Source organism: Symphalangus syndactylus, chromosome X (assembly GCF_028878055.3).
Source record: "Symphalangus syndactylus isolate Jambi chromosome X, NHGRI_mSymSyn1-v2.1_pri, whole genome shotgun sequence".
Classification (NCBI taxonomy): Eukaryota; Metazoa; Chordata; class Mammalia; order Primates; family Hylobatidae; genus Symphalangus; species Symphalangus syndactylus.
This window is the reverse complement of record NC_072447.2, coordinates 113,923,100-113,937,403: the sequence shown is the minus strand read 5'-3', so window position 1 is coordinate 113,937,403 and position 14,304 is coordinate 113,923,100. Positions and strand designations below refer to the sequence as shown.

Sequence of the window (14,304 nt, the reverse complement as noted above, 5' to 3'; positions counted from 1 at the left end):
ACATAGACCTGTATGAACCAACATTGTAACACAAAGTAACTTTTCACTCCGTAGTATTTTATCCTTTCTTAGCAACTACTAAATTCTGGTTTCGTGTTGATTGAAATGAATCTTTTATCTTGGGGAGCTTTTCTTCTCATCAGAAAGCATTTGTAATTTGGTTTTCCAATGTTTGTCTTATAAATGTGAGATACATAATAGCAAAATTAATGCCATTAAATCCCCAGATCAGAAAGTCTTCAAGGCAGTTACTTGAAGATTTATTTGGGTTGCTTTAGAAAATGTCTTAATCTCCTAGTATCATTAACTTTGTAAAGCATACATAAAAGATAGAGGGCCTCAGATACTAGTATACCATCCATGTCAGAACTAATAAAAATACCCTTGAATACTGCACACAAACTTGAATAATTACAGAATTACAGAAGATACCATAAGGAACAACAATTACTGTGAGGTGGTGTGGGAGTCCTAAATATTGAGTTGGCAAAATGGCATATAGGCTTTTCACTCCCTTTTAAAGATGTCACTGTTAGAGGAAAGTACAACAGATATGGTTTGTTACAGTCATGACTGAGCAATTTCTGCCAGCCCCTTAGACCCCTTGACTTCGAATGTGAAGATAAAGGAGCCAATGTTGTTTGGCATTGTGGATAGCTAGAATTGAAGGAGTGTGGTGATGACCCTGCTTTTGTAAAGGATGAAATCTTAGGTTTTCTGTGTGATTGTGTTTAGGACCAAAAGATTTGATGGCATTTGGTGACAGTGATGGCTGACCTCTACAAAGTCATTTTGTATTTAATGAAAGGTGTTTGTTACATGTGCTTGACTGATATTTTATCTGGTCAACTCTCTACAGGATGGGACCATATACAGACCATAGACTCCTTATTGAGGAAAGGAGGATACAAAGCTCCGATTACTAATGAATTCAGGAAAACCATAAAACTGACCAGGTACAGAAGACATTTTCTAGCACAAGGCTAACCTGTACATTTTGATGTGTATGCCTATAACCCTTTATTTCTTTGGTCTCTCTAACTACACTTCTCTTTTCTGAAACAGAGTGGAAATGAATGGCAGGGTCATACTGAGGGTGGATACAATGGAACTCTGCTTGGTAGTAAAGCCTGTCTGATGTATGAGCCTATCTTTCCTATCTTTAGCTCTGTGTGATTACTCTGGCTTTTGTACGAGCAAGCCCTTGGAGACTTTAGACTACTTTATTGGAGAAAGTACTTGAATTAGCAATTCGCTAGTTTTTGACATTACTTAGCAGAACCCCAGGATTCTGATAAACAGTCCTCAAATTCGAATTTAATCTCAGAATTTTGGCAGTGATAGAAGTCTACCAAGAAAACTTGTTAGCTTGCTGAAAAACACAATTGAGCTAAACTCAAATGCTAAATAAATTTCAGCATGAAAAAATAGGGATGCTTATTTAAAAAGGAAAATACCATACATTTTAGGAAAATGGGCTGCTGGTTCCATTTATTTCAATTCCATAAAACTACATTGAATGCTTATAGTCTAAAAATGGCCTATTCTCAGCTCTGAGGAGTTACAAATTCAGAAATACCTCCATCTCTGCTCTCCCTGAGTTCACAGTGGAGGAGAATAGAAGGGGCATGGACAAAATTATTAATCTAAGGCAGAATATGATGGATAATATGATATCCATTCCCATAAAGTAGGGAAAGAGGAATTCTAAGAGGGTGGGAGGGGGATAACAGATAGTTTCAAAGAGGTCAGTTGGGGGCTGGGTTTGAAGAATGGGTAGAATATTTGACAGGTAAAAAGGGATTTTTTTTGACAGGAGGAAAGGGATTCCCTTAAGGAAGACCTTGTGAGTCAAGGGTGGTGAAGTACAAAGCAAGTTCTGAGAATATGAAATAGTCTGATTGGGCTGGTCTTTCAGTGTAATAGAGAAGCTGATCATTAGAGGAAAATATGGCCCAGAAGGTAGGTTGGGCAGACCATTGAGGGTTCTGAGTTCCAGAGTAGTTAGTTTGGACCTGGTTCTACAGGCAATTGGTAACTATTGAAGGATTTTAATCAGATGGGCTTGGGGAGGTATAAGAATGGAATTGGAAACAGGAAAATGAGCCAGGAAGCGTTGGTATTATCTAAGAATCTGTGGCAGCAGTCCAGAAGAGGTGCAACAGGGGCCTTAACTAGAGCTGTGGCAGTGAGATGGGAAGAAAGGTTGGGATCAATACGAAAATAATGTGGAAGAAATGAAAGGACTGGGTCATCATTTAGAAATAAAGAAGAAAGTCAAGGCGTTAATCTAGATAAAAGGGACCAAGGTAATCCCTTTAATCAAAGTAGGGACCACAAGAGGAACGTGTTAAGTTTATGCATCGATTTTGGATTTGAGGTGCTTCTTAGGATATCTATATAGAAATATCTAGTAGGTCAATGAAAATGTATGAGCTCATGGCTAGATATGATTGAAATTGTAAGGATAGGGTTCACTGTGGGGAGACAGTATAGAGTCAAAATAACTGAATACAGAAACATAACAAAATTCTACAAGGCAGGGACAGTAGCATTCAGAGACAAGGAGCAATCTGAGAGGCAGGGGAGAACAAGGGGCATGTGGAAGTATAGAATCCTTAGCACCAGAGAGCTTAAGGGCGTGATGAGCAAATGGAAAGATCAAGCTGAGTCGGGGAAGCCTTCTGACGGCTATTTCCATGGAAGGGTGGCAGCAGCAGCCAAGGAGCACTGAGCTGAGTAGTAGCGTGAGATGGGGACTGAAGGCAGAAAATACAACTATTTGAGAAATGTGGCAATGAAAAGAAAGCCAGACATGGGGAAAAGTGAGAGTTCAGGATACCAGAATTAAGAAAAGTTGTTTTTGTTGTTGTTACTTAATGGTAAGACCTAAGTAGATGTGTGGACACAGAAAGGAACAGTAAAAGAGGGAGAGGTGGAAGATTTCTGAAGAAAAATAATCAACTGAATTGAATGAGATGCATACTCCTGTCAGAAAACTGAGGCTGAGGGGACAATTAAATTTTTAAAAGAACAATTTAAACAAGGAGTAGTAGAGTGCAAAGAGCGCTGGACTCAGACTTTTGATTTCCAAGTTCTGATCTTAGCTTTGCTACTTACTATCTCTGTGACCTTGGGCAGTCACTGCTTATCTCTGGGACCCCGTTTCCTGATCTATAAAATCATCTTTAAGGTCCTTCCTAGCACTGACAATGGCATGTCACCTATTTCTCAGTGTTAACTTTTCTCTTCCCTGACTTTCCTTCAGGTATCGTAGTGAAAAGATGACCCTGAGCTATGCTGAATACCTTGCTCATCGCCAGCATCATCATTTCCAAAATGGCATTGGGCATCCCCTTCCGCCATACAACCATTATTCCTGACACTGAGCCGCACAACCAGTCACTGGGCCTCTCTGCAGACCTCTTCCCAGGAGACCCTACACCTTCTTGGTCTAGCTATCTCTTTTACTGTACCATTTTATGATGATAGTTTCCGTTGCCATGGTGAAGCTTCGACATCGTCAATTAAGATCATCATGGCAACGGGTAGAAAAATGGCATTTGTTAAGATCCTGTTTTATTATTTTGGATCATTGATTTTTTTTTTGCAGCATATATAATTTTGGTTTTTTTTTCCTTATAATATTATGTAGAATTTTGCTTTGCTGTCTCAGTCAGGTTTCTGTTTTTCTGTCCTCCTTGCCTTTCTTCCTGTTTTGCTTCCTGTTTTCCTTCTTCCTTCCGTTTTCCTTCTTCTTTCCCGTTTTCCTTCTTCCTTCCCGTTTTCCTTCTTCTTTCCCGTTTTCCTTCTTCCTTCCCTGCCTCCCTTCCTTTGACTGTGGATGGAAGAAAGTGTGCAGTTTTTAGGGATTTTACTTAGGTTTCTCTTTAGTTTTCCTCAGTAAGATAGTTGTTTTTTGATACCTGAGTTTGGGATTAATTCATATCAAATTCAGGTATTTGTATATTACTCTTGATTTTTGTCTGAAATTCACTTTGCTATGACAGCCTAGTAGTTGGGTCTTCACTCCTTAAGTATATGTTTTTCCCATGGTGAAAATATATGAACTTTAGTTCTAGTAGTGAGCATTCAAAGGTCCGTGATAGGGCTTGTCACAGAGAGAGAGAAATCATTTATCCCTATTGTGCTGGTTATCATAGAAGAGACTGCCTCACCACTTTATAGAACCAATTTGCAAACTAAAACACTGTTTTGAGAAGGTACAAACTACCTTTCAAAAAGGCTACAGGAAATATTTTTATGAGCAGCAAATATTAGGAAGAGAGCAGATACAGAATTTAGTGCCTTTGAGAAGAATATAATTAAGTGGAATTAAGAGGAGTTAGAAAAAAGGCAATTTAGAAAAATATTCTTGTAAAATTTTATTGTTTCTATATGTGAAACAGAAGATTAGACAAATTCCTTACTCTTAAGTATTTTTTTAAGCTGAAAAAAATTATTTTGAGCAAATAACCAAAAAGAGACATTTGTCTATTTTATATTAATTTAAATTTGTTAGCTCTAGGTTTCAGTAAGTCATGATTGGCTAGAGTCCATTTTAGCTACCATCTAAAGATATGGTAAAGATAATTTAGTGAAACAAAAGTTCATATTTGCCATGATTTCAGATATGTTTGTCATGGGGACAATACTAGAGTTTTAGAGATACTATAAAATAGCTTGAATCTCTTTCTGCACTACATACTTTTGATAGAAACACATTTACTACAGTGATAAGATGTTATGTCACACCTGTGAAAATGGAGTTGGCATTGAGATACGCTATAATTAGAGCCCAGCTCCTCTGCAAGGATAGTCTTCCCATGATGCATACAAAGATAACTTACTGATGTCGATAGGAGGTCCATACATATATCCCCAGGAAAAATGACAGATTATTCTGGAGGAAGATGACCTTCATTTTATGGTTATGTGTGTGTGTGTCTGTGTCTCTTTGGAAAAATATATATAATTTTTTCAAATAGGAAGCCAACATATCAAGTGATGAATTAAAGTATGCTGCAGAATATATATTCTAAAACTACAAAAAAGTCACTGAATATCAAAATGATACAGCTTATACATATAGTTACTGTGACAAGTGACAGACTGCTAGTTCAGAATTCCAAAATCCTTTCCTAGTTTGTGAGATAATGGGCTAAATTCCTTCTGCTTGCCACTGGGGCAAAGCAAACTGCTTTAGTTTTTGATGAGAGTTCTTAGAAGTTTGTTGGTATTCCTTCATCCACAGCATCCATTGTTGAAATAACCATTTTCAGTTGTGATGCCTTAACTAAGAAGCCAATTGTTAGCCTGAAATGCAATCTTGGTAGCCAGTTTCAATGAAGCTAGAGATTAGTCAGAAAAAGTTAGCTGTTGGGCTTTAGAAAGGGATTTTGAGTCCTGTCATTTCTACTTCGGAGCATTTTGGAGCAGATTAGTCTTTCAGTACAAAAACAAGTGGCTACCTGATGGAAACTTTTCTTACCCTTATAGGGAAACTGAGCACAAGCTGAATGATATTGTCTGCTGCAAAAAAAGCAAAAACAAAACAAAACAAAAAAACAAAAGGTAAATAGAACAAGTAAACTGAAGAGAGACAAAATAGACCAATATTATCGTGAAATCCATCTTATCCATCATCTCATCAGTTCAACAGGCTCCTCGTCCTGGGTGAGCTTATGGTTAGAAGTTTTTTTAGCAAAGATTTATTACATACATAGATGTGTGTGTGTACATATACTTACACATACATACATACATATATGTGTGTTTATGTATTTAACGGTGCTAATCAATCTTGAGCAGGTCACGTGACTGGTCATGCGGACTCTAAAATCATATCAGATTTTTTAAAATCCTTGATATATGCAGATGTTATACAGATTTTCTTAGCAGTGTAATGTTAAACTGAAGAAATAACCATCCTGCAGGCTTCAAAGGACGAGGTCAGCAATATTTCCCAACATGGCTTGGGGGAAAAGGATAGTTTTGTCTCCTTTTGTATTGAAGTAATGCAAAGTGCATTTTTGTCTCTAAGTAGCTTTTGACTAAAAGACTTTGTAGTGTAAAGGGTGTTATACAAACTGTAATGGTGTGCTTCAAACAAATGCTAGACCCTTTCACCTTTGTCGTATATACAAAGCTGTTAATTATGTGGTATGAATTAACTTTGAACATGTTGAAATATGTAGCATGTCTTTAACTCAGACGAAGATTCTAATTGCACAGGTTGTGTTCTAGCCAGTTGTGATTTATTTGTTCAGAAACACAAATGTGAATTGCACTCTTATCAGAATATTGTATGAGTTCAGTGATCTTTAAACAGCTCAGAAGTAATACTTGAACTTCATTTGAGTAGCACAAAGTTTACATAGCCCCTTTTAAATGTTAATTCGTTCCATTTAAGTTTTCCGTTTTCAGATGCAACTGGGTATTTTTCCTCTTGGAAATAGTACGTACTTTGCTTTGGTATGTAGCAAAAGGCTTCCATTTCTGGAAGGGTTTTCTTGTTCTTAAACAAGGTCAGCCAGGTACCAGATTCTAAAAGAACAAATTGTCCCCCACCCCTCAAGTGGCCTTCTGACTGCACGAGAATGTGCTACTACCCTCTGTAGTCTCCCCTAACACGAGAGGTCAGTGAAATTCATGGAGGAAGTGCAAGGCTTGCTTCCCCTCACCCTTAAAGCTTAAAGCAATTGTAAGATTTTCAGTCCAGCACATACAGTCCCAGTGCCCAGCACACCGGAAGTTTGTATACTGGCCTCTTACCTTGTCTTCAAATGTGCAGGAAATTTGAAACTGTCATCTGGAATAGGTTCCATCTCTTATGTGTGTTAGATCAAACCAAAGAAGCCCCCAGCCATGCCCAAATGCTGCTTCAAAAGCCTGCCTTCCAGTCCTTACAAAAACCTTGCAGGATTAAATGTGTTAACTTTTTTATTTTTGTACAGTTTCTAAGTGATTTTTGCTAGTGATGTTAAAATGAATTAAGTTTATTTGAGGGGTGTGAGCACCTCCTCCATTTAAATAAACTGGTGACTTTCCTTTTATTTTTTAAAAGTGGAAACCCGTTGTGTGCCTCTCGATTTAAGGGTTTCTGATGACATTATTCTTAAGACCAGCATTGATCCTTTATATACAAAGATATGTTTTCCTTGTTTTTTATTGCTATTTCAGAAGAAAATGAACCTTTTATTTTGCTCTACCCAGTAACTGCGCTGGTACATAGACGCACTGAGCAAACAAACTTTTGTAACCACCTCTGACTACTTTTGTATATCAAAGTTGATTACTTTTGAAATATTTGGATCTAGTTTCTAAGTTATTTTAGTGTTTTATATGTTCCCCAAAATTACTTTGAATCTGTCACCAGCATAATGAGTTCTTGGTGATACAATGGTGAGACTTGTAATGAGCAAAAAGCTACCTGGAGTAGCTCCTCTTTTCCTTCTTTCTTAGTAACCTGTTTTTTGATTACCGTAAGACATCACAGATTACCTGAAACCCCTTCCAGTATAACTAGGCCCTCCTTCCTTCCACATTTAATTGCTTAATAGTTTGAAGAAACTATTGGAAATGGGCATTTTATATGACATGTATGGCTTTAAAATATTAAATATGAGCAAAAAGAAAAAAATATGAGAAGGTTTATGTGGGTCTGTAAGGTATGGCTGTGGAAAGATATTGTAGTAGTTTTGACACTATTGTTATTACCTTTAAAATCATTTACCCAATAAAATGTTAAAACCGAGTTATCATTTTGTGTTTCTTTTTTAAGTTTAACCTCTCTCATCATAGGATCTTGGTCTCGTTGGTACTTCTTACTAAAAGGTTAACAGTTGAAGGCTCTGAAGGAATATAGTTAGGAACAGATACTGATTTATTGCCAAACTGGCACTTGGGAAACCTTACCTGCTTGCAGCCACTCCCTGCCATATGATTTGCCAGTGTCATCCTTTTGTCTATCTCTCTGAATCCTGGCTTGCTGATATAGATTAGCCTTTATTTGGACACCCTAACCTGGCCACATTGATCCTTTAAGGATCCTTCAGATCCTTTGCCACAGAACTCAGGCAAACATCAGACTTGAATTCTGGCGGGAGCTTAGCTGTGCTTAGGTCCGCTCCAAATCAGTCAGTGGTTATTGGGCATTTCCTCTTTGTGAGCTGGTGAGGGGCAGTAGCAGTGCTATTCAGTTAAATCATCTGATATGGGGACCCCTTCTCCTACCATCAAGGCTTGCCCATTTTCTGAGTACAGGACAGAGTCTGAAAATGCTCAAGATGTGGTCACCCAGAGCTTGTAGGTACTCATACACACACTAGGCATACCACACGCTTACACTTATTACCAGCTATTTTTTCCAGTTCCAGATTGGTACCCCCAACTTGGGCTTGGGGGAAACACCTGGAGTGTAGAGTAGGGCAACTGGTGCTACTGACTTTCAAGGGCCAGATAAGAGCCTATGTCAAGAAAGGAATCTCTTGGGATGCTGCCTCTGCCTACTGTTGCCTTATCCCTTTCTCTATGGAAAGGCTACCAAGGACATTGTTGAAATACCTCTGGCTCTTTCTAAAACATTTGCTGTCTCATGCACATTTGAAGATTAGTTGCTAGTTGAATATATCCAGAACGATTTTCTGTTACATTGCCCCAAAGCCCTGGTAACCATGTAAATTTTATAACACGTGCTTATGTCAATCACAGTGGCTAAAAACAGTGTTCTTAGATCCTAGAGGACTATTGTGGTTTTAAACAGTGCTCCATAAAGGCAGCCATCTGCTCTGGGTTTACCTATTTTCATCATTCATGTTTAATGGGACGTAAGATTTTTCAATGATTTCGACCATATTAATAGGTTCAGGTAGAATGAAGTAGTTTAATGAGCCTACAGCATTCTTTTTTTTATAGCATTAGTGGTTAACTCTGGTCTGGACAAATTTCAACTTCAGTAATCACACTCCACCTACCTAAATTCTTCCCAGAGTTTCAGCATTTCCACTTTAGATTTCATGCCCTACTGGACACTGTGTAAATAGCTTTACTGCTTCCGAGGGCAAGTATGGGCATGTAGGATGAAGCAGTGCCTCTCTGTTACTGGGAAATACTACCATATCTAAGGGGTCCTATCAGTGTGAGGTAAGGAGAAGTCTGCGGTGAAGTCACACCGGGATTCAGAGCTGCCACCCAGGAGAGCCAGTGAATGACTGCCCATTCAGAGAATGGCTTCCCCCACTTCCTGCAGCTTCAACCACATGAGCCAAGATAAGTATGGGTTTGGGTTGGGTAAGCTCTCATAGCTTCCCATCGGTATGCTCAAGCTTTTCACCTACAGGAGGAAGAAATGAATGGGAGGATGCAAGTGAGGAAAGCCCTGGATATACTATTTTTGGCTACTGCATTAAAAGGCCTGCCTTGACACCTGTGGCCCCATGGGACAATCTCGTGTTCCAAACCTCAAACTTGTTGGAAGAAATCTTTCAAGAATTGGAGGGAATCACATTAGGTCTCAAGCACTGTTCTGAAGCCAATCTACATCCTCACCCCAAGCGCTTGGTTACAACCTTGTTTAGAACTGACCCCTTAATAAAAATTGCTGTATATATACAATGGGATATTATTCAGCCATAAATAAGATTGAAATCCTGTCATTCGCAGCAACGTGGATCAGCTTGGAGGACATTATGTTAAATAAGCCAGACACAGAAAGGTAAATACCACATGTTCTCATGTGGGAGCTAAAGAAGTTGATCTCATAGAAGTGGAGAGTAGAATAGTGGTTACTAGAAGCTGGGAAGGGTTGGGAGAGTGAAAAGGGAGAGGTTGGTTACAGTAGGGATCCCCAACCCCCAGGCTGTGGACCAGAACTGGTCTGTGGCCTGTTAGGAACCGGGTTGCACAGCAGGAAGTGAGCAGTGGGCAAGCAAGCATTATCGCCTGAGCTCCACCTCGTGTCAGATCAGTGGTGGCACTAGATTCTCATAAGAGCATGAACCCTATTGTGAACTGCACATGTGAGGGATCTAGGTTGTGTGCTGCTTATGAGACTCTAATGCCACCCACCCCATCCGTGGAAAAACTGTCTTCCATGAAACCGGTCCCTGGTGCCAAAAAGGTTGGGGACCACTGGGTTAAAGGGTAGAAAAATACAACTAGACTGGAGGAATAAGTTCTGATGTTCTATAGCACTGTAGGGTGTCTATAGTTAAGAATTTAAGATATATCTTTGTATAACTAGAAGACAGGATTTTGAATGTTCCCAACACAAAGAAATGATAAATGTCTGCAATGACAGATATGCTAATTACCCTAATTTGACCACTATACATTGTATGTATTGAAACATCACTGTGTAGCTCATAAATATGTACAATTTTGTATCAATTAAAAAATTAAAAATTACCTCTTAATGTATTATGTTTGGAAGGTACTAACTATATATCTCAAATTGTTTAAGTGGACCCACTCAGAGAGCCGGTGGAGGGTGCAGCTGTATGTAAACCAACGCTGACCTGCACTTACAGCTTTCCATCATGACAGATGATTACTTAATCTGACAGAGGTGAGATGTGGAGTGTGCTCGCTGTCTGCAGCACATAGCTGGGCAGTGGCTGAATTGTATGCCTCTGCGCTCACCAACTGCCATGGCATCTTTGAGCTCATGCTCCCATTCTAAAAGGACACATCCAAGTCACAAGGGGTGGGTAATTTGTTCCCCCTTTAGTCTCCCTCCATGGTGGAAGAAGCTCTTTGTTTTTTACTGAGAATCTTAGTTGGCACCTCGTTATGTTAAAAATCAGATTGAAAGAACTATTTCATCACTATTAAGCACAAATGTATACAAGCTACTTATTAAGGAGAACGAGGTAGTTTTGATAACTATAAAATGTTGCAATTGGGTTGAATGACAGTGAATAGTCTCAGCAGTCTATTTCTATGTTTTAGCTCTACAACAACAAGAAGGTCCTGATTTGCACGGAGATCAGATTGTTTAATTTTATGAAAGTGTGTACATATAGGTCTAAAGTGTAAAAACCCAGCACAGTCCACGGCTGTCTGAAGCTTACAAGAAGTTCGGGCAGGAGAAGCATAACTCCTGAGGTTTGAAGACAAGTAAGTAACCTGATGGCTTCTGCTAACCCACTCGTGGTCTTCAGTTGCCATTCTGTACATAACTTACCAGGTGTTTGTTAAGTGTTTTTTGTTTCTGTTTTTATTATTACAGTTTCAAAATATTATGTATTTCGACACACACGTGTTTTTTGAATTAAATGTTTATAGAGGGCCAGGCATGGTGTGGCTCATGCCTATAATCCCAGCACTTTGGGAGGCCCAGGCAGGCAAATCACCTGAGGTCAGGAGTTCGAGACCAACGTGGCCAACATGGCGAAACCCCATCTCTACTAAAAATAAAAAAATTAGGCATGGTGGCACATGCCTGTAATCCCAGCTACTCAGGAGGCCGAGGCAGGAGAATCGCTTGAACCCAGGAAGCAGAGGTTGCAGTGAGCCGAGATTGCACTACTACACTCCAGCCTGGGCGACAGAGCAAGACTTCATCTCAAAAAAAAAAAAAAAAAAAAAAGTTTATGGAAACTTGGGGCTGTTCTGACAGAACCCCAGGATCCCACAGGACAATCAAAACCACTGCTGGAGCCTCAACATGCCCAGTTATTTTGAGAGCTTTTGGGAAGCCATCAGTTGATGAAATGACAGCTTTTTTTTTTTTTTTTTTGGCCTTTTCCTCCCAAATGTCAGGCTCAACATGATCCATCAATATTTATTGAGTGCCTGTCCCTCCAGAGGCATGGCACCTTGCTTGGTTACAGAATGAATATAGTATAATTTTGTAAGATAAATTAACAATCCACTCTGGGCTAAGAGTTGTAAGGAGCATATGAGTTTGGTCTAGTTGGGTAAAGTCCTTCAGACTGAGGCCCAGGTAACATTAGGGTTTTATAGGGTTTCACTAATAGCTTCCACCTCAGTGGCATTAGAACATAGTTGTAACTGCCCCTGTTGAGAAATTTTATTTCTTTGCACTCCAATATGTCAGCACCAGAAGCCACCCCATACTGGACATGATCATAATTTCTTGAGTGGAGGAGACTGTTTCTGTTCCCATAATGTGGCTCTCTTGCTCCTTAGCAGGAATATGCAAGGTGGCTGGAAGAGAAGTGATGCGCTTGTATAAGAAATAGATTTGGACACACAGAATGGCATTGGATGGCTGAGAGTTGTGTTTACTGTGAAGCTGCTCTCTTAGAGGCATTGGGCCCTTCCTATGATGAGGAGGTAAGAAGAGACAGAGAGAGGCTAGGACTCTAAGAGGCTATCTTGAGGTCTGAAGAGGAGAAGACAGTTTATAGTATGTTTACTGGTTGAAAAATTACCCCACAGAGAAAAAAAAATCCATTCATGACGCAGAAGGAAAGAATAGTAAGAGTAAACTACATGGAAAGGAAAATCGGAGTAACTTTCAGAATCACTAGCTATGCATAAAGGACAGGAAGGCAGTATTAAATGTGGGCTATTGTAAAGCAGGAAGCACAACTTGTATACAATAGAATGTTTAAATCACGTTTTAACTGACAGGAAGCTGCTGAGAGTTTCCGAACATCAGGCAGATATTGAAACTAAGAGTTGCTATAGTCACTTTCCATCTAAATGGTATTTTGGAGTGACCCAAGGTTACCATATGGGTCAACATGTGTAAGTGGGTTTCTGTGTATCAGCATAGGAGATGGGGGCTGGCCAAACAGCTGGATGGAACAATCATATTCCCCACTCCCACATATCCTAGCAGAATGGAAAGGGTGCCTTGGACTGGACAGAGTGGGAAACCCCCATCTTTTTGAGGGACAGTGCTGGTGTGAGTAATGCAAACATTTCCCTACGTTTTCTCTACTTCAGACATCCAAATGAATTTCAGGAACTCTGCATGAAGACATTGCCACCCCATTGGCATATGCCTCGGCAATGGCCTCTTTCCCAGAATTGTGGTCGGGGCAGATGTGGGTAGCCATAGTGACCTGTGTACATGAAGTCATGCTCCTTGGTGAGTTGGTTCTTGTTTATCTGGCCTAGCATATCTTGTGGTCTGTGGTACTCATGAATGATGGGGCTTAAAAGGGAAACATGGGGTTAATCCAGTTGTTGGATGCAAATAGGATGGGATTGTTCCTGTTGGGTAGATGGGTCTAACAGGCCCTGCAGCCTTGGAGAAGGTCAAATAGACATTGCTAATAGCAGTAGGCTGGGAAAGTGCAGGTGACATCCTTTGCTCTAGGGAATGTTACACAGTGGGTCCTGCAGTCAGGGTGCACAAAGCACTTGAAAGCGAAAAAGAAACACCTTTATTTTCAACCTCCCTCCATTTTTGGACATTTTTAAAGGCAAAATTCATATAACATACAATTAATCATTTTAAAATGCACACTTCGGTAGTTAGTGAATTCACAATGTTGTGCAACCCCTGGCTCTCTCTAGCTTTAAAACTTTTTCATCACTCCATAAAAACACCCCACACCCATTAAGAGAAGTCACTCGCCAACTCCCACCCCCAACCCCTAAGTAACCTCTAATCTTCCTTCCATCTCTCTGAATTTACCCATTCTGGATGTATCATATTAATGGACGCATATAATATGTGATCTTTTGTGGCTTCTTTCATTGAGTATGTTTTCAAGGTTTATCCAAGTTGTACCAAGTTTTAGTACTTTGTTCCTTTTTATGGCTGAATAATATTTCATTGTATCATGTAACACAGTTTGTTTATCCATCATAATGGATATTTGGCTTGCTTCCACCTTTTGGCTCTTAGGACCAATGTTATATAAACATTTGTGTACAAACTTCTGTGTGAACATACGTTTTCATTTCACTTGGATATATGCTTAGGAGTGGAGAATTACTGAGTCATGTGGTTATTCTATCCTTAACTTTTAATTAATTTATTTATTTATTTATTTATTTATTTGAGACAGAGTTTCACTCTTGTTGCCCAGGCTGGAGTGCAATGGCACGATCTTGGCTCACTGCAACCTCCGCTTCCTGGGTTCAAGTGATTCTCCTGCCTCAGCCTCCTAAGTAGCTGGGATTACAGGCACCCGCCACCATGCCCAGCTAATTTTGTATTTTTAGTAGAAATGAGGTTTTACCATGTTGGTCAGGCTGGTCTTGAACTCCTGACCTCAAGTGATCCACCTGCCTCAGCCTCCCAAAGTGCTGAGATTACAGGCATGAGCCACCGCGCCCAGCCTACCTTTAACTTTTTGAGGAACCACCAAACCATTTTCC

General features: G+C 39.7%; 1 protein-coding gene across 2 annotated transcripts in view; it reads left to right on the top strand.

The window, feature by feature from the left end:
• AMMECR1 (AMMECR nuclear protein 1) overlaps positions 1–7,756 on the top strand; it is a 139,642-nt gene extending 131,886 nt beyond the window's left edge. For both annotated transcript variants that reach the window (XM_055268656.2, XM_055268657.2), the window contains 2 exons: positions 860–956; positions 3,269–7,756. In XM_055268656.2, the coding sequence (XP_055124631.1) occupies positions 860–956; positions 3,269–3,383 (212 nt within the window). In that variant the 3' untranslated portion in view covers positions 3,384–7,756. The remainder of the gene's footprint in view (positions 1–859; positions 957–3,268) is intronic.
• Positions 7,757–14,304: the final 6,548 nt, after the last annotated feature.